At 45.3% G+C, this 20,619-nt stretch overlaps 1 protein-coding gene across 23 annotated transcripts in view; it reads right to left on the bottom strand.

Annotated features, from left to right (window-relative positions):
• Positions 1–20,619, bottom strand: part of C2CD5 (C2 calcium dependent domain containing 5) — a 108,864-nt gene that overhangs the window by 51,082 nt on the left and 37,163 nt on the right. For 11 of the 23 annotated variants that reach the window (XM_077340186.1, XM_077340192.1, XM_077340193.1 and 8 more), the window contains 3 exons: positions 18,401–18,486; positions 13,049–13,157; positions 10,430–10,495 (listed from right to left, as the gene is read on the bottom strand). In XM_077340186.1, coding sequence (XP_077196301.1) covers positions 10,430–10,495; positions 13,049–13,157; positions 18,401–18,486 — 261 coding nt within the window. Of the gene's footprint in view, positions 1–10,429; positions 10,496–13,048; positions 13,158–17,343; positions 17,377–18,400; positions 18,487–20,619 lie in introns of all 23 variants that reach the window. The other 12 variants (XM_077340207.1, XM_077340196.1, XM_077340198.1 and 9 more) reach the window with 2 other exon arrangements.

Raw genomic sequence — 20,619 nt, 5'->3', positions numbered from 1 at the left:
TGCAGCATTCTGATATTATTTTTCTGACATGTATATATATATATAGAGAGAAATATTCACAAGCAGCCTTTTTTGACATGTGAGCCACACAATTTCACATGGGGGGGGGGAGATGCCATCAGAGCATTTTCCACATTGAAGTAAAGCTAAGGATTTACAGAAACGATAACAGGATTCGGGAAGGAAGCAGGGATGGCAATGTGTCCAGCACAATCCGGAAGGGGGGCTGCCCTGGTCCGCTCCGGGCTGACAGCGAAAGCTTAAAAGAACTAAAGGTTCGCAAGAAGCAGATTCGGCGGACGGGAGCCAGAAACGGTGGGGGGGTCGTTTGGCGCATGCTTGGATCAGGTGACAGTACAGACTGAAAACTATGGCAGCTCACTGAAATGGTCACAGAGAAAGTAATGGCCCTGGAATCTACGGTGAAAGCGGAAGGCAAGCATACCGAGCACTCAATCACAAAGCTTCTCTAGCCAAAAAGAAAGAAATCGATCTGTTCGAGGACGTTTAGGCAAAAGGCTCTCCCTAAAACTGCGCTTGCGTGGAGTTCCACGGCGCTTAAAAATTCCTTAGTGCAATATCGAGAATTTTTGCAAAGGTCTGGAATCCGTGTATTCTTTGAGATTGGCATGGTATTAGAGAGCAGAGCTACAAAGGAATGCCGCAGCAGAAGAGAAGTCAAATCTAGTGACATCTGCTTTGTTAAGGGAGACATCGGTAGGTTGAGCCAAGCACAACCCACAGGGCTTCTAGCGAAGCAGCCTTAAGATGGCCTTCTGAGCAAGTTTCCTCAGAATTAAATTTGGTCAGACGTTACATCTTGGTACACGTTACATCTGAAGAGCTAGATCTGTTGCTCAACTCCCTCAAAAATGCAAAAGGAAGGGGGAGAACCTTGCTAACACAAACTACGAGAACCACTCAGTCAGCAAGACTCACTTATGTCTTCCACTCCTGGTCTTCGTGAGGAAGATACGACAGCAAACATGTTTTTTAAAAAACAACAACAAGAATCAGATTGTGGCAGATTATATAGAAATGCATAATCTGCAACAAACTGGTTCTGGAAGGAGTGCGGGGCCGGGCGTGGAAGACAAGCAGATGAGGCGGTGGTGGCTGGGCAGGGATGGTACTGAGCCTTGCTCACTGCGCCTCCTCTCTGCTGCCCGTCTTCCGCGCCCGGCCGTGCACTCCTGACAGCGGGACTGACCATGGAAGACAGATGGCAGAGGCAGTGGCAGAGCAAGCGGGGCTCAGTGCCGGGCCTATCCAGCTGCCACCACCTGTCTTCCTTTCCATCTACTGGTGCACTCCCTAGGACAGGACAAACAGACGTCACATCCGTAATCATTTCCATTTCAGGGAGTGCGCCAGTAGATGTGTTTCCACATCAAAAAGCAGACACTCTTTCCTTCTGTCTATGTTTGGGGGGTTTTTTTGGGATTTTATTTCGAAGAGTAAATGCACACCTAGAATCCCAACTACACCCTACACAACTTGTAAAAAATGAGCAAATTGGTCTGTTCTGACTACGAGTTTCCTTTTGAAAATTAAGGCCCCACCTTGTGCTATTTAAGCTGCAGAGGGAATCTCTCAACAACTCCGAGAATACAGATTTGAACGCATGCTGGACTGATGAAAAACTCCTGTGGAAACCCCAGGAAGGCTAAATTTTAATCCGCTTGTGATGGAGGTTTAGCAACACTTAGAAACAATTGCCAAAGTGCCGTCTTATATATTTCACACATCTTATATATTTCATAATATTCCTGCATGCATCAAACAAAATAAGCCTTGATATGGATGCACCAGGCTAACCTGATCTTGTCAGATCTCATATGCTAAGCAGAGTCAGCCCTGCTCAGTACTTGGATTAGAATGCCCCCTCCCTACACACAGGCAGGCAATGGCTTAACCCCCTCTTTTCATCTCTTGGCGTGAAAACCCTATGGCAGGGATAGCCAAACTGTCAGGGGCTCATGGGAACTGTGGTCCCTGGACATCTAGAGAGTCACAGTTTGGCCACCCCTGCCTTATGGGGCTGCTGTAAGTTGCAAGTTGATGGCCACTTTCCACCACCATCTAATAAAATGACATCCCTATTTATTAACTCAAATGGGACTCTGGGATACAATCCTAATACCTGGCACCCAGAGAGGTGTTTCAATTCTCAACTCACCATGTGGCGAGTTATACAAAGGGACCTGAGGGAAAAGAGGTGGCCAGATTGGCCCAAGTTAAGTACAGGAGAGGCTCCTATCTGTGCAAACAGTTTTGCCGTGAAAGGCCACATCCAGCAATGCAGCTTAACACGTGCAGTTATGGCTCCATGAAGGTGAAATTGATCTGAAGAAGTGGGCTTGCACCCAAAAGTTTATACCTGGAATAAAACTTTCTGGGTCTTATAGGTGCCAGTGGACGCAAACTTTGTTCTACTGATTTTTATGTAGACGTAACACTTGCCCTACCTCTCCCCACAAAAGGCACCCTGGGAGGTAGGTGGGGCTGAGTGAGCCCTGCCGGTAACTGCTCTGTGAGAGCAGCACTATCAAGGCTGTGATGTGCCCAAGGTCAACCAGCTGGTTGCACGTGGAGGAGCAGGGTATCAAACCCAGCTCGCCAGATTAGAAACTGCCACTCCTGTCCACTACACCAAGCTAGTTTTAAAACAAGGACAAGACTGCAGCTTTGGGAGTCCAGAGATATATTTCTGGAACGTGAGCTCAGAACCCAACCACTTTGTGAGCTCCCCCCACCCCATAAGGTTCTAATCATTCTAGAACTATCATCATTATAATAAAAAGTGTAACATAATCTTTCAACATAGAATCCTTAGCCGCTTTTGAAAGTCACTCTGAAGCAAACTGAGCTTTTACACGGCGTTGGAGATTTCTGGTAGTCTTTCTCCTACCAGCTGTAAAATCACTGGGTAGTAAACAGCGTTTTTACCTAGCTTTGGACATTTCCGGTATTCTTTCTCCTCCCTGCTGAACCATACTCCCCAAGGAGTAGTATGCCACCACATGTCATCTGTGGCGTTCAGCTGTTCCCTGACTCCCAGCGGGGGGGGGGGGGTAGGTGGTGGGTTGGTTGCAGGTGTCTTTTGGTACCTTGTATTTTAATGATTACTTTTAGGGGATATAGGGGTTTTAGGGGATTTTATTGTTTTTACCTGCCATGAGCCGGCTTTGCCGAAAGTGGCAGGTAATAAATCCTAATAATAGTAGTAGTAGTAGTAGTAGTAGTAGTAGTAGTAGTAGTAGTAAGAGCCTCTTGTGGCGCAGAGTGGTAAGGCAGCAGACATGCAGTCTGAAAGCTCTGCCCATGAGTCTGGGTGTTCAATCCCAGCAGCCGGCTGAAGGTTGACTCAGCCTTCCATCCTTCCGAGGTCGGTAAAATGAGTACCCAGCTTGCTGGGGGGTAAACGGTAATGACTGGGGAAGGCACTGGCAAACCACCCTGTATTGAGTCTGCCATGAAAATGCTAGAGGGCGTCACCCCAAGGGTCAGACATGACTCGGTGCTTGCACAGGGGATACCTTTACCTTTACCTAGTAGTAGTAGTAGTAGTAGTAGTAGTAGTAGTAGTAGTAGTACATGTCATCTGTAAACCAGTTCTAGAAACAGTGCATGGTGCCGAGGACAAAAAAATCCACACATCTCTGACACTTACACCATGACTAGTCAGTTCCTTGTTCAAGGAACCTTGAACGTCTGTCGATCTTTTCCACCCTTCAGACTACTACTCCACACAATGGACCTGGACCGACATAATGAAGTGGAGGCTGCTGAGTGACTGATACCTATCAGTCATGCATTCCAAGTTCAAGAGGGATGTCGGAGAAACCAGGCTGAGCAGGCGTTCGTCTGGATGAGAGCCGAGCATGAATGGCTCTATTACGAAGCGATTAGTCCGGCTAACAGTCAAGAAGTCCACGTCCAGCACGTTCGACAACATTCTATCAGATATTACTGGCTCACCGTCGCCAGTATCGGGCGGAATAAGCAAGACTGGAAGCAATCTCTAAAACAATCTACCGCTAGCGCTGCTAACGAGGCAGAGATGAACAGGAATATTTTGCTGACTTTCGCATTCAGAGAGGCTGGTGTTGGGGCAAGCCGTTATGTCACGGAGACAGGCTTCAAAATGAAGGCTGCCTGGAGTGGCTCTAAAGGGATAATACCCATGCCTTCCTTACCATAGAATCTTATAGCTTATATAAACTATAAATTAGAAAAATATTAATGGACGATAACTGCTCCCTGATCGCTTCGTGTGAAAAGAATTTTTATGCAATCCTGCTATGTATATTATTCCAAAATTACTGTAAAAATATATATGAGGTTTTGCTATGGCTATTGTTTTAAAACTAGGAGCCAAGCCTGTTGCATTCAGGAATATAACAGGTGCTAGACTGGGGGGTGGAAGAACTCTGTGGATGGCTTCTACGTCCCCCCCCAGGACCTGGAAAGGCTGCAGGCAGCTGTTAGGGAACTCACTGGCAGGGGCAGCTCTCACACGGCAGGGATCTGCAGCCTCCAAGCCTCAGAGGGAAGTGGGAGGAGGAGGGGGTGGTCAGGGGTGAGGGGTGGAAGGTGATTGGCTGGCCGCTGGACAGACAGGCTAGCCAGTTGGGGGAGGAGGCACTCAGGGGCGGGACAGCTGCCCTGAGTGGGCCGTTGAGCGCTTAGTGGCACAAGCCATGAGACACGCTCTTCCTCCAAGCCCTTACCAGAAATACTAAGTGGAACAGATAATCTTTACCGGCATATCACAAACCTTTAAAAAACAATTTGTGACCAACTGAATTGAGATGGTGGCTGGTTCAAATGGATGTTTAGATTGTTCACTAATGAAAAGCTGCCCATTTGATCTCTTTTACAAGGAATTTAACACAACTATAACATTCTACCCTCACAATTCATCCGGGGGGTCTCTTCCTAATAATAAAGCTATCATTTCTTCCTAATAATAAAGCTATCATTTCTGTAATAAGAAAACAATTGAAACTTATGAGTTCGTAGCAGTTTGAGAGACATTCTAAAATAAATCCTGGAAAGCCATTATCATATAGGTAAGTAACTACCCCAAATATACGGAGCCACAAAGAAGATCTGAAAGTATTTTTTAAGTGTTAAATGCTTCAGAATAGGAGTAACGGGTCTAGCAACCTTGAAACTATGAAAAGGAGAAGGAAGCGATCCCTTTTGACCACCTAAGGATCTATGCTGAGGGATCATGGGGCTCCTACTGACAAAACCCACATGGCATGGGGTGGAATTACATGAGTGAATTAAAACACTGGCTGAATTCAACCCTCCATCAAGCCAGCTAAAGGGAAGGCATTTTAAGGGGCCTAACAACTTTATGACATTATTATACTTTTGGGAAACTGAGACTCGGATGATGGTGAGCTCACAGCAACTTAGCAACCTGGCCCAGATATAGGAGCTCTTCAGATCCCATGAAGGACAACATCTTGGATCCCAAGGGCCATATGCAACACTGACACATCCTCTGGAGCCGGGGTCATCAACCCCCGGTCCGCGGCCCGGTGGCGGGCCACAAAGGCCACGGTACCAGGCCGCCGCCAGCCATGCCTGCCTTCCCCCGCCAGCAGCAAGAAGGAAGGGAAGAGGCAGGTGCAGCCGCCGGCATGGCGGTGATGCAAACGCGCAGGCGCGCTGTTGCCGCGCCTGCGCGTTAGCGCCCCCTAGTGGCGAAAACGTGCACACGCAGTTGCTGCACATGCACGTTAGCGCCACCTGGTGGCGAAAGCACGCATGCACGGCAATTACGCGTGCGCGTTTTCGCAGCACCTGGGCCGTCGGCTCTTCCCTTACTCCGGAGGCGGTCCCTGAACTGAGAAAGGTTGGGGATGGCTACTCTGGAGCATCTCTGCTCCTTCCTCCAGATGCAGCCTCCTATTCCCCATCCTGGAAGTCAGGGTACCCTTGGAATTAGCACTGCATGCATTATGAGTGGCCCCAGAATGTTGAAAATGAGAGCTATGGTTTCTTAACTTAAGATCAAGTCAACTGTAGTTTTGTGATACAAATTTTTTGTGATGGACAGTAATTAAGCATAGGACTAAAATAAAGGCTTCGTACATAGGAAACCCTACATACTTTTGACATAGCTGTTCCTTTAACTGCATACTTGTTGCAGGAAAACAGAGACAAAACAAGGTATTGCCATGGTGAAAACTCTGTGGTATCTAACAGAGTAGAAGAATAAATGTTACAAAGACCGTTAATGTTTACACAGAGCTATTTCTGTAATGCTGCCAAGGTCGATTAGACCTTGGCCTATCTAGTATCTAAATTACACTTCTGAGCAAGCTTTCTAAGTTTGCTTTCAAATGCTCGACTTACCCACTCCAGTTTCTCCCCAATGTCCCCCTGAGAGGCTTGCGGAGAGTTCATAGAGCTTATAGGGGACGGGTCAACATTAGAAAGGAGCTGAAAGCAATATACAGTATTCCAGCTGCCCACCGCATAGTGGCATTCATTTGACTGAAATTATGGGAAAGGTTATAATGACAGACTCGTCAGCTGTCAAAGCAATAGAATCAGAGAATTGTGACCCTGTAAACTAGCCTCAAAAGGCTCGACTGGCAGGCTTCAATGGAGCACCCTTAATGTGAAGCAAGTAATAGTCGACAGAAAGAAACACAGATTTGGATGAAATATTCCACTTAGGGGTATATCTATATATTTTCTTTAATCCAGGATTGTTTCGTTCAAGTCTAGCGGACCCCCAAAAATTCCAGCATTTCTGAAAAATCCCAGCTCCTAATCAGAGTATGGTATTCAGATCTGGGATCTTTCCGAAATCCTGAATTTTTTTCGGATCCAACAGTCCCAAGAAGAAAAATACCAGATTAAAAAAAAAGAAAATCCTATCCCGGGGCTGGTTTGGTATAGTAGTTAAGAGCGGCAGCTTCTAATCTGGAGAGCCGGGTTCAGTTCCCCACTCCTTCACATGCAACCAGCTGGGTGACCTTGGCCTAGTCACATTTGTTCTTACAGAGGAGTTCTCTTAGAGCTTTCCCAGACCCACCTACCTCACAGGGTGTTTGTTGTGAGGAGAGGAAGGGAAGGTGTTGGTAAGTCACTTTGGGACTCCTTCGGGTATTGAAAAACAGGGTAAAAAAAACCCCAACACTTCTTCTTTCCTGCTGAAGTTTGATGTACAAAAACATTTCTTTAAAGCATTGGTGTGCCATATGCACTGTGGAAACTTGTTAGTTCTCTGTACTAGTAGATGACAATTTTCACACACTAAAGCAGGGGTAGTCAACCTGTGGCCCTCCAGATGTTCATGGACTACAATTCCCATGAGCCCCTGCCAGCAAATGCTGGCAGGGGCTCATGGGAACTGTAGTCCATGAACATCTGGAGGGCCACAGGTTGACTACCCCTGCACTAAAGGGTGCACAGATTTATCATAAGCAACATGAGCTGGTCCAGTTGTGACTCTGGTAAAAAAAATGACAAAAAGCAATGCATGAGAATTTTGTATACAGTTGTGCAAACCAGTGATTCTCAACCTTTCATAGCTCACAATGTTTCATAGCTCACAATGCCAACCAATTTATCACATAACCCAGATGCCTCCATGACAGAAACCAAAATCCTGCTTTTTCCAAGAAGGACATTTATACGTTTACTGGCATTCTAATATTTCAACTAGGATGCCAATGAGTCACAAATGGATCATCTGTGCTACGTAGGGTTGGCAGGAGATGACATGTCACGTTTGCAGGTGGACCTGGGGATTGAGGGAGAGCAAATTCTTAATGGTCACAAAACCTCTGCATCCCACCTAGACTACTTCTGTGTCCCATCAGTGGTGAGCATCAGTTGAGGACCATTGGGATGGAAAGCCTCGGTTGAAGACAAAGACACCACCACCTCCAGCTTCAGTCCAAAAAAGCTTGAACATTCGAATTAAAATATATCAGGATGGATCCAGGACCAGTTTTCCGCCAGCAGCACAGAACCTTCCTGCCTCCCCCTCTCCCAGTCCAGTCCAGTAATCTCCATGAAATACTTTGCCTACTGGATGGCGGACCCTGAAGAATGGGGGAGCCAACTGCTCTGCAACAGGAAGAGTGTCCTGCAGAGTGTCCTGCATAGTGCATGAGGTTGGACTAGATGACCCATGAGGTCCCTTCCAATTCTATGATTCTATGATTCTAAGGGGGAGCTGGCAGATTTGCCCCTCCCTGGCCAGACTAAATCTGCCGTTCTACTGATTCCTGCTTCCAGCTGCAGACCCCATTCAAGTCATTCCTCAGGGACTCCTATGCCCCAGGGGCAACATTTTCTGGCAGAGGGTTCAAGGCAGGAAGGATCTATTCTACGGACAGGAAGTTTAATCTCAGTCAGGCTTTCTCTACCAGGGTTTTGCGAAACCCTGGGGTTTCTTGGTGGCCCTGGGAGGGCTGCCTGAATGGGTGGGAGTTAATTTTTTATATATTCTAAAAATGTGTTAAACATTGATTGGATGATATGATGATATATGGTAATGTTGACCTGCCTCCCCTCCCCAAATGGCCAATGATGGGCCTGGAGGGGGTGGGGAGGGGTTATGGTTCCCAATAATATTCTGCATGATCAGCCCACTTCTGGGGTTTCTCAAAGCTTGAAGAAGGTTTCAGGGGGTTCTCAATGGTAAAAAAGTTGAGAAAGGCTGATCTAGGGCAATACTTTTGGTGTTTATCACCTCCTCTCCAGCTGAACACTTTGTACTATCACTTCCTCCCTCCCTCCCTCTCCCTCCCTCCCGGACACTGCATCTCCCTTCCTTCTTGTTGCATATGACACAGCGATGAACCTCACATTCCTATACCATAAGGTTTGCCACTGCATACAGCTCTCCAATGCTTCCCTTTGCAATCATCTTCATCCATCACGCACCGCAACGGAAAAACAAACCAGACAAGGCAATCTGTTCTATTTTCACTTACTCTAAGAGAAATCTGCTTCTTGGGGACCAATTCAAGTGAACTGTATGAAAAACTGTAAGTAAAATTGGGTGTTTACAGATCCTTCTGCCATCTGCAGCTGATTTAGAGCTATAATGAAATACATTCAATACACAGAAGCTTCCACAGCATTTCTGCACAGCTGGGAATGTGCTATTCAACACAAGCGCAGAGGCAAAGTCAATAGTCATTTGTTTTCCTTTATTTTGACGCAACATTTAAGTGAATTGGCCCCAGAGATGCCATGTGGTTTGAAAGTAAAAACCAGCTATCGCATCCCACAAATGATGCCCTCTGCCTGTTTCACTTTTCCTGGTCTTCCCAAATGTTTTAGGAAACACTGTTCTGAATCTGACAAAAATAAAGTTTTCTTACCATTTTCCTTGAGCTATTATTGCAAAACAGCCTGCCTATGACCGTTTATGCACTGGAGGTTTCATGCTGGGCTACATGCTGGAGTTTTAGTCGTAGCAGGTTGCCCCTCCTCTTCCTGGCTAATCCTGCGTTGAGCAGGGGGTTGGACTAGATGGCCTGTATGGCCCCTTCCAACTCTATGATTCTATGATTCCTGCACCCACATGGGGGGGGGGCATTTGACCTGGTGCACCTCATCTGCCCCCGATTTGTGCTCCTGCATGGGAGCTGGAGTTCCCAGTGCATAAACGTCTACAAGGGTTTTCATTTTAAATGGTGCCTTTAAAAACCAACCCACCATTACAATTTGACTTATTTACTTAATTGACACTTCAGGATAAACAGCCCTGATAACAGTTAGCAAATCATTTAAAAGCACATTCAAATAACAAATACACATTCAATATTCCCACCACAAAAAGGGTTACAACAACAAGAAATAGATGCCGCTCAAAACTCCCTTGGGCCCCAAATGCCAAGTGAATGAAAAAGGTCTTCGCTTGCCTCAAAGCACTGAAATGGATGCAGCTAAGTGGGGGAGGGCATTCCACAATACAGAGGCCACCACAAACAAGGCCCTGCTCTTATTAGATGACCGTCTAAAACAGGGGTAGACAAACTGCGGCCCTCCAGATGTCCATGGACTACAATTCCCAGGAGCCCCTGCCAGTATTCGCTGGCAGGGGCTCCTGGGAATTGTAGTCCATGGACATCTGGAGGGCCGCAGTTTGACTATCCCTGGTCTAAAAGATGGAACTGCAGCTGACCTTTTTTGATGATCTGAGTGCACTGGAAACGTGGGGGGAGAGACACTCTCAAGGGGCTTAAGTTGATTAAATTTAATAATATTATTTGCTGTTATGAAAATAAAACATCTTAAAAAAAATTTTCTTGATTACAAATCGTTGATTAAATTTGAACTATTAAACTCCTTCACGAGCTAGAGTTTCTAAAAAAGGACTTCACTGAGCTGCCATAATTTCTGTCAGCGTATGTAGTACTGAATGACTAATAAAAAATACCTGAATTGAAACTATTCCAGTCTAGCAGTTTGTATGATCTTGTGTTACCCATAATTCCGACAAAGGCTGAGTTCAAAACAGCAAATTAGTAGATCAGTTATAGCAGCAGAACAGTGAAAGAAAACAAACACACACGCCACTAACAAGAACACAACTGAATGCAACCATTCCACAGGCACTGGAAAGACACAGACAGTAAAGTTAATAAGAGGTTGAAAGAGAAGAGAAGGAAGAAAGCAAGGAGCATGCTGTATTAATCTAGGTCTAGTCATCAAATTAAAATATATATATATATTCAGGCTGTTACCAGTTCCATGCATCAGACTTTCTTGGCTATGTCTCCCTATTTATTCACCTGGCAGTTTGACTTTACCCTCAAGAGCAGCACTTTAGAGCAGGGGTAGTCAACCTGTGGTCCTCTAGATGTTCATGGACTACAATTCCCATGAGCTCCTGCCAGCAAATGCTGGCAGGGGCTCATGGGAATTGTAATCCATGGACATCTGGAGAATCACAGGTTGACTACCCCTGCTTTAGAGTTTACTATTACTGGAAATGCCATCACATTTCTTTTTAGAGATAGCAAGAATTTCTGTTTTTGTTTGGCATTTGAAAAAAAGAAGAGCAAAAGGACAACGTTTTGGAATAATATATATTACCATGTTATCTGCATAAGCCCCACTAATTGGGGTCGCCAGCTCTCTGGGTTGGGAAATACCAAGAGATTCTAGGGGGGGAGCCTGAGGACAGTGGGCTTTGGGGAGGGGACAGACCTCTGCTGGTATGAGGACACAGAGTCCACCTTCTAAAGGTGCCATTTTCACCAGTTGAACTGGTCTGTGTTTCCTGAAGATCAGACAGGAAGTTAGAAGTTCTCTGCAGGAGACGGCTCTCCCTGTCTAATTTGGAACAACCTCTAAACTAGGCTTTCTCTGCCACGGTTTCGTGAAACCCTGGGGTTTCCTGACAGCCCTGGAAGGGTTCCCTGAATGGGTGGGAGTTAATTAATTTTAATATATATTTTTTTAATTTGTTAAACATTTATCGGGTGATATGACCATATGTAGTCATGTTGATCCCACCCCCCTCCCCAAAATGGCCAATGATGGGCCTGGAGGAGGTGGGAAGGGCAGGGACCCTGGGTAGATGTGTGTCCACAGCTATGCTTCCAAAACCATATGCTGTGCGATCAGGCCACTTCTGGGGTTTCTCAAAGCCTGAAGGAGGTTTCAAGGGTTTTCTCAACAGTAAAAAAGTTGAGATATGCTGCTCTAAACATAAGACTTCAATGAGAAAAAAGCAGAAGAAAATTGAACTTTTAAAGGTTCTCAGTCATCCAAGAAAGCTGAGGGTCTTTTTCAAGTATTAATTCAACCGGATTGCCACCCCACCAAAATGGCTGAGCCCAAAAAATCCTGAATACTTCTCCCTTCCAAACTGCGAATGCAAGGCTTGGAGTGAAGTCTAGTCTGAAGCATTTAAAGCAGGGGTAGTCAAACTGCGGCCCTCCAGATGTCCATGGACCACAATTCCCAGAAGCCCCTGCCAGCGAATGCTGGCGGGGCTTCTGGGAATTGTAGTCCATGGACATCTGGAGGGCCGCAGTTTGACTACCCCTGATTTAAAGAGTTCTCAGTCTCATGGAGCCAAAAAAAATTCGGCATTCCTGATTATCTACTGAATCCAAAATTCTGAATACCATACCAGTATTGGGATTTGGGAATATTGGGAAATAAATACCTGTATGTTTTGGGCTCAATATACCCCAAACCCCAAAATACCAGGGTTTAGAACAGGGGTAGTCAAACTGCGGCCCTCCAGATGTCCATGGACTACAATTCCCAGGAGCCCCTGCCAGCGTTTTCTGGAAGGGGCTCCTGGGAATTGTAGTCCATGGACATCTGGAGGGCCACAGTTTGACTACCCCTGGTTTAGAACCTTGCTCTTGGATAATTTAATTTCAGTCTTCTTGCAGTCAACTCCCCCCCTCCCCGCTCTCACCAAATCGGACTTCCCATTTCCAAATTTCCCTCTGCTACTGTCCAAAAAATATATCTTAGGATAACCTTAAACTGTTTTAGGAGACTACACTCAATTTAAAAACAAAGTAAGACTTAGATGTGCTTTTTATGCCAACTTAGGTTATGGGACAACCTGCCAATAGCCAACATCTAATAACTTAAGGGAAGGTGGAAAATAAAACTTTATGAGTTAGCATTTGAAAGTTCTTGAAGTAGTAGTAAGATTTAAACTTGTTAGAAGGTAAAACAAATAAGTCTGAATTTTTGTGACTGGCTCCAGTGCTCTCCTGCTGGAATTACATATAATTTAACGCAGGGGTAGTCAAACTGCGGCCCTCCAGATGTCCATGGACTACAATTCCCAGGAGCCCCCTGCCAGCATTCGCTGGCAGGGGGCTCCTGGGAATTGTAGTCCATGGACATCTGGAGGGCCGCAGTTTGACTACCCCTGATTTAACGGCTTGCTGCAAACATTGTTAGGCTACCTCATCAACTTAACTGCCCAACCCTTGACAACCTCTCGCCCCCCCCCCCCGATACACAATAGACACAGAAACATAAGAGAACGTTAAAAGACCGTTTTATTCTTGTCACGTACCTGGATTGTGGATGCGATCCAAGAGCTTCACGGAGCGGGCGCTGACAACGCCGCCTACGTGGAGTAGGAAGCCCGGAGGAAAGGCCGTCAAAGTGAAAAAAGGAAATTCCTGTTCCAAGGAGAAGGGGGGGGGGGGAGAAAAAAGAGAGAGAAATTACAGATGACCTTGTGTACCTGATCTGGTGATCATCCATGAGCATGCAAAACACATTTCAAACACAAGCAAAGCAGGAGTTGGGCAAAAGGCTTCCTTCAGGCAAGCAAAATGTATGCCAGCCACGGACCCACACTGTGGGGTGAGCAGACGCCTCAAAAGCAATCAAAAAGCTACTTTCCACCCCCCTCGTCATGCTGCTCCAAGATAGGGATGTAGTCACTGTTTATTCTGACGTACGGAATCCTGAAATCACCGGGGATTCCGCTTAACTCAGCAGGATTTACTAGTAAAATGCAAGGTGGGGGAGACCATATTTTAAAGCAGGGGTAGTCAACCTGTGGTCCTCCAGATGTCCATGGACTACAATTCCCAGAAGCCCCTGCCAGCAAATGCTGGCAGGGGCTCCTAGGAATTGTAGTCCATGGACATCTGGAGGACCACAGGTTGACTACCCCTGTTTTAAAGAACTATGGCACCTCGGGAGATTAAGTGCTTAAGTCTTGTCTTAGGAAGTAAGACTTATTGGCTGCTTGTGGTTCTACCTCACTTTCCCTACAGACAGCTCGAGGTAGCGTTTGTTATCATTTTAACGTTTAGACCATACTCCAATGCACTCTTAAATAAAACCGGGTCCCAGTAAAACTAGCAGAACTTCCTTCCAAGTAAGCTGTCAGAGGACTCGGCTCCAAGGTCAGGGAGAAGATAGCACACAAAAGTCTTACAGTCCAGAATCAGAAGGACTATCTTGTGCCCAGCTGTGCTGCGCCTTGCAATTCCTGTGCAGAACTGAGCTACTAGAGGCATTAGGATACTAACAGATGGGATTGATAGGGGCTATAAGTAGGGCATGAAAAGGCTCCTCCACCGCAGCGGAGGAGACCTAAAATATTTACTCTCTTACGTAACAAGGCCAACATCAAGCCTTCTTTGACATCAGTCAGGTCACAACACAATGGCATCACGATGCTCCACACTATTGCCCTTATTCCTAACTGGACAATGATCCTCCAGGCCTTCCTGCCCTCTACCATTCCCCAGAGTCCATTTAAGTTTGCTCCGACTGCTTCAGTGACTCCATCCAGCCGCCTCATTCTCTGTCGTCCCCTTCTTCTTTTGCCCTCAATTGCCCCCAGCATTAGGCTCTTCTCCAGGGAGTCCTTCCTTCTTATGAGGTGGCCTCCATTCTCATGAGGAGCTCATATTATATAGGGGCTACAATCTAACACCCCCAAATTATTTATTTCAGCTTCCCTCCTTCACAGAGCTCACTCATCCCAAACACTGGACTAAATCAGGTTCGGACAATGTAAAAACTATTTAAATAAATCCACTAATCGCCTCAATGCTAGTTGATTACAGGACAGTATTTGGACTGCTACAACAAACCAAGGGGCTTTCGTCTCATTGTCACATCTGATTTAATTTGTGTCTGTTGGTTCCTTGAACATAGAGGGTGAAAGAAGGGGAAGAGGACAGCTGCTAGATGGAGGCAGAGAATTATAAGGCCACAGAAATAGGATTCGGCTGCCCAATAGACCTGAATGGGAAAAACAGCTACAGCAGAGGCATCCTTTCACAGCCCAGGCGCTGATGTCAAGAGAGATGCAGAAAGGAGAGGAGGACGGCTTGCTACTGTAATCAGTTAGTAGGAGCTTGCCACAAAAATGAAAGAATCCATCTCGGCTCCAAGGTCACGGAGAAGATAGCTCACAAAAGTCTCACAGTCCAGAATCAGAAGGACTATCGTTTCAGTATCAAAAGAACAAGGCTATTGAGGAATTCAAGTGTGTGTGTGTGTGGGGGGGGGGGAATTAAGAGAATCTAGAAATATGGGAGATCCAGGTAACATAACTCTCCCATACCTTCTCGCAGATTTATAGATTTCTAATTAAGCAAAAATGTAATCAGAAATATACGGTGTATTTAAGGAGGGGGGGAAGGATTTGGCTTCCATCTGCCGTTTCTGCAGCGCTGATGCAAAAAGAAAAAAGAGGCATGCAGCAGTGGTTTATTCCATAACGCTTCCTGTTTCGTAAGGAGAAAAAAACGAACAGCCCCTGCGGAGATCAGTGCAATACATGAGATGCCTCTAATCCAAGATGCCTCTAATGCATAAGATGCCTCTAATCCAAGACCACAAAGGCTACATATTGGACAATCTATGGCAGGGGTAGTCAAACTGCGGCCCTCCAGATGTCCATGGACTACAATTCCCAGGAGCCCTTCCTGTTTCGTAAGGAGAAAAAACGCTTCCTGTTTCGTAAGGAGAAAAAAACGAACAGCCCCTGCGGAGATCAGTGCAATACATGAGATGCCTCTAATCCAAGATGCCTCTAATGCATAAGATGCCTCTAATCCAAGACCACAAAGGCTACATATTGGACAATCTATGGCAGGGGTAGTCAAACTGCGGCCCTCCAGATGTCCATGGACTACAATTCCCAGGAGCCCTTCCTGTTTCGTAAGGAGAAAAAACGCTTCCTGTTTCGTAAGGAGAAAAAAACGAACAGCCCCTGCGGAGATCAGTGCAATACATGAGATGCCTCTAATCCAAGATGCCTCTAATGCATAAGATGCCTCTAATCCAAGACCACAAAGGCTACATATTGGACAATCTATGGCAGGGGTAGTCAAACTGCGGCCCTCCAGATGTCCATGGACTACAATTCCCAGGAGCCCTTCCTGTTTCGTAAGGAGAAAAAACGCTTCCTGTTTCGTAAGGAGAAAAAAACGAACAGCCCCTGCGGAGATCAGTGCAATACATGAGATGCCTCTAATCCAAGATGCCTCTAATGCATAAGATGCCTCTAATCCAAGACCACAAAGGCTACATATTGGACAATCTATGGCAGGGGTAGTCAAACTGCGGCCCTCCAGATGTCCATGGACTACAATTCCCAGGAGCCCTTGCCAGCATTCGCTGGCAGGGGCTCCTGGGAATTGTAGTCCATGGACATCTGGAGGGCCGCAGTTTGACTACCCCTAATCTATGGCCTTCGTTCAATAAGATCAAAATGATTTTGTAAACGTGAAACGCTGCACTGGGCTGGGGAGACGAGGCTGTTCTAACAGTCGCGGACATTGGAAAATGTCTCTAAGGGTCTTCCTTTGAGGCTCTTAGAGACAACAAAATGTACTGGCTTGACGTTTCTTTTACAGAAAAGCCACTTTAAACAAAGTCACTAGAAATTGTTTTCCCCACGCTTGAGGCTGGGAAGGTAACATCCTCGCTATCCTCGATGGACTGGCCTCCCTAGAAGAAGAACACAACATCCACTAGAAGATGTATTCCCCAAGTAAGAATGCCTTCCAACATTCTCGATGTGCAATATTAGGAATGAGAGGCAGGTGGGTTAATTGGAATTTCTTTAAATGCAAACTATGGCTTTACATTTTAATGTTTTATGACTGATGTTACCAGCCCTGAGCCTTACGGGAAGGGCGGGATAGAAAAATAGAGCAGTTGTTATTAAAATGTCATCGCAAAAGGGCTAGAGATGGAAACCAAAACCACCCATTTCCCACTTCTGTCCAGTCCTTGCTGCTTTTAAGACAACACGAGCATGACTTTTCAAGGGCCATCTCAAGCTCAGTGGAACAGTTTATCTTTTAAATGATTTACCTCGCTTTCTAATGTTCAGGGCTTAAGCAGCTTTAGTGATGAAACTAATAAGGCGGTTTTCCCGTAATGCTTTTCAAAACCTCACGAAACCTCCCAGGGCGTTCGTTGAAACGACAAAAAGTAAATCGATCCCCACAAAACATTTAACTCGTTCGGAGGAGGGCATGACATGAGGCTTAGCGCACGTGTGTTAGTTCGCTTCCAAATGAACACATCAGGAAACAAAGCTATGTCCTCTACTTGGAATGGGATGAAAAGTTAAGTGAAATGCAAAGGTCATGCAGTTGGTTGGCTGAGCAGGAGTTGGGCTTGCTACATGGTGTCGGACGAAATTCCTTACATTTTGCATATGAACGATTGTTTTTTTTTTTTAAATAAGGGATCCAAAGAAAAGGTTAACAAAAGAACCCCCGGTTTCTAAAATAAAAATCCCAAGCTGGAAAACGGAACTTTCGAAATAAAACCAGCACAAAAGGAGGCTTGGAAGATAATGTCACGCAACAATTTAGAACCTACCCGCCTTCTACAGAACCTATGGGGCGATCCTCCCTTAGCAACGGATAACACAAGAAATGAAAAGAGAATCATCCACTTATAACAAGCTAAATGTCATGATTCATTATTTTGAACTAGTCCCCCGTTTGTAATGGGGCATGTCTACCGAGCTTCAATTATGCAACATTGAGCACGGCCTTCTAAACACACATTAAAATGGATCGTTACGAGGAGGAGACGGTGATTGAGGAAGAATTTCAATTAGCTTCCCATTTTGTAGCCTCCCCCAATTTGTTGCGTCTGCTTTTGAAATGGAATAAACAGAAAGAAATTTCCAAGCTGGCAATGGCAAAAAGCTTTACTCGGAACGAGTTCCTGGGTATAAAACCTCGTTTTCGTAGTTTACTTCCTCATCAGTTAAACTTATTTCTGAATTGGTTTCTTTTTAAAGGGATGCTAACTAAGTCTTCAACCCACGACCTAATTCTTATATTTTATATACCTTATACTTTATTATTTTAAGCGATATAATTTTGGTCTATTAGTATCAAAGGTCCATAAAGGTAACTGTCTTATAAATGACCATCGCCAGCTTGGAAATTTCTTTCTGTTTATTCCTCTTTGGCTGATGGGTCGTCTCTCCCGCTTTTGAAATTGGGCTGAATTAAACACTGTTAACTAGACCAGGGGTAGTCAACCTGTGGCCCTCCAGATGTACATGGACTACAATTCAGGGGCAGGGGCTCATGGGAATTGTAGTCCATGAACATCTGGAGGACCACAGGTTGACTACCCCTGAACTAGACAGCGCTTCATCCAAAGGTTATTGAGCGGGGGGTTATCAAATTCTGAGGGAAACAAAGCAGACATGGACACGACAGAGGCCTGTACAATCTAGACATGTCCTCAAACCGGATCTCCCCTTAATTCTCTCATGTGGAAAAAGATGACATCCACCATGATGCAGAATGAAGGCAGGTTGAGAACAGTGGCTTAGTGGAAAGGGAAACATTGAACAGTCAATACAGAGAAGATTCTTCAACTTAAAAGTAACAAGGTTTATGGTGATTTTTCTTACCCTTTGCTCCAGAGCCGACTGAGTTTGTTGTCTTAACAGAGCTTTTAATGGCCCCCCTTCTTTTCCAGCACTCCCACTGCCCATTCCTAAGGAACATTCACATATAAGTAAGAGCCAGATAAAAGAGTTAAATGATGCATTACTCTGATTCTTTTTTTTGGGGGGGGGGGAGAGGGGTGAGGGATGGCAAATGTTAAGGCGATGAACAAACGTAACAATTACAGAGAGTTAAATTAACAAAGGGCAGGAGCTGAATATTTATCGTTAATACAAAAGTCATGCATTTTGTCATGAAAAAGGTATGATACTTCAGCCTTTCTTCTAGGTGTGAGAAGTTGTAAAATCTACAGGCTGGACTGAGCCAGTTTTTTTCACTCCGTTTCGCCTCACTGCCCCCTTTACGACAGCCCTGTGTCCCACATGGCTTCAGTCCATGCAGGACCCACGATCTCCAGGTCAACCTTTTCTGGTGGCCCAAGGGAATCCCCCTTCTGCCTTTTTTCACCGATGGAAAAACTGGTTGGATCCAACCCGATGTATTTAATTGACACTGTCAAAGACTTCTAAAACGGACACTGAACTAAATGCATACCGGTATAGAAAGCAAGGCAAATAGGTTTTAATTTGGACAGGAATAAAGTTTAAATATTCGATCCTTCTGCCACTGGTAATACCCTTTCTCTTTCACGTTTATGTCATCTACTACACTAAAACATTCATGAGTCGTGGGCATCATATTAAAGTCAGGGGTAGTCAACCTGTGATCCTCCAGATGTTCATGGACTACAATTCCCATGGACTACAATTCTCATGGGAATTGTAGTCCATGAACATCTGGAGGACCACAGGTTGACTACCCCTACCGTAAGTGACAAGGGTGGCAGTCTTTGCATGCAAGGAGTATAGATCTTTCCTGCATTCTCTCCTTCCGACCCCGAACTGTACATTTCAACAATGGGAAGGTTGATTAACGGGGTCATGGAACTCATGTAGGATTAACTCCTACATGGATTAACTCCCCAAGGAAGGGGAAAGGTGTAAAATCACATCTCATCCCTCTCCCACAAGAGGCAGATGAGTGATTTTGCCCCCTTCCACCTGAAGCACCTCCAACCTGCATGGCTTTTAGTCCATACAGGTCCTGTGAGTCCGGAAATCAGGTTTGGAAAGGGCTGCTAGGGGAAGAACAGAGGAAAGATCAATCACTGTCATTGCTTTCCCACTGATCCCAGGATGGATTGGATCCAACCTGTTGTTCATTCCCCTCCATCATCAGAAGTTAACAAGGTTTAGAGTACTCAAAATAGCTTTGCTCCTCCACAGTGGAGTGATCCAGAGCTTGTTGATAATGTCTTATATTAGTGGAGTACCCCTAATCTCTAGTATTGTGTGAACTTGTAAATGCTTTTGTAATTAAAGTATCATTTTCCAAGTTCTACAGTAGCAAAACATTACAGGCATGACGCACTAAAAAATTTTTAGCCATTCATGTGAAATAATTCCGTTCTCTCAGACCACGGAGACGGTTTCAATGCTGCCTGGTCTTTCTTTCACCTGCTGGAATAGCATTGGTCATCAACTATCTCAATTTCAGCGTATCAGGAATATATAAATATGCTCTCCCACAGGGTGCAGTTCACTAGAACACTTTTGGGTAATCCTCACTAAATTACATGGGGCTTAACAGGAGCGCTTGAGAAAGAATATCAAGGGCAAAACTATTAATGAAGGCACTAAATTAGCACCCCAGGCGATTAAAACAAAAGGCTAATCACGTATAAGACGACCCACAATTGTAATTAGTCACCTACTTTAAAACATTAAGGCAGTTCCAGCTAATATAGCTCATCCATAAATTTCACAAAGTGAGATTTCTAGAAACCGCTAATCTTGTGCAGGTGCCTAAACCCTGGCTGAAAACCCTGACTATTTGCAAGTTCACCAACCCAAATGGAACCAGGGCTTTGTAATCTGCGTGAGCTGACGATTCCCAATATGACTCCTGCTGATATTTCTCCTGACACCTGCTTCCTTTCTTGAGTCTTAGGGGCACTGTGGTCATTCCAAGCAAGTGTGACACAGCCATGGCCTCTTGGATGGTTAAGTTTCAGGCCTTGGGATGCTCTTTCTGTGGGCCCGAGGGAACACAATCTCCTCTTCCTTTGGAAACTGAAACCAAACCACCTCTCTTCCTCAAAGCAAAGAGGCAGTCCTGGCAT

Source organism: Paroedura picta, chromosome 5, assembly GCF_049243985.1.
Source record: "Paroedura picta isolate Pp20150507F chromosome 5, Ppicta_v3.0, whole genome shotgun sequence".
NCBI lineage: Eukaryota > Metazoa > Chordata > Lepidosauria > Squamata > Gekkonidae > Paroedura > Paroedura picta.
The sequence above is the reverse complement of the archived record's forward strand: the minus strand, read 5'-3'. Positions and strand labels throughout refer to the sequence as shown.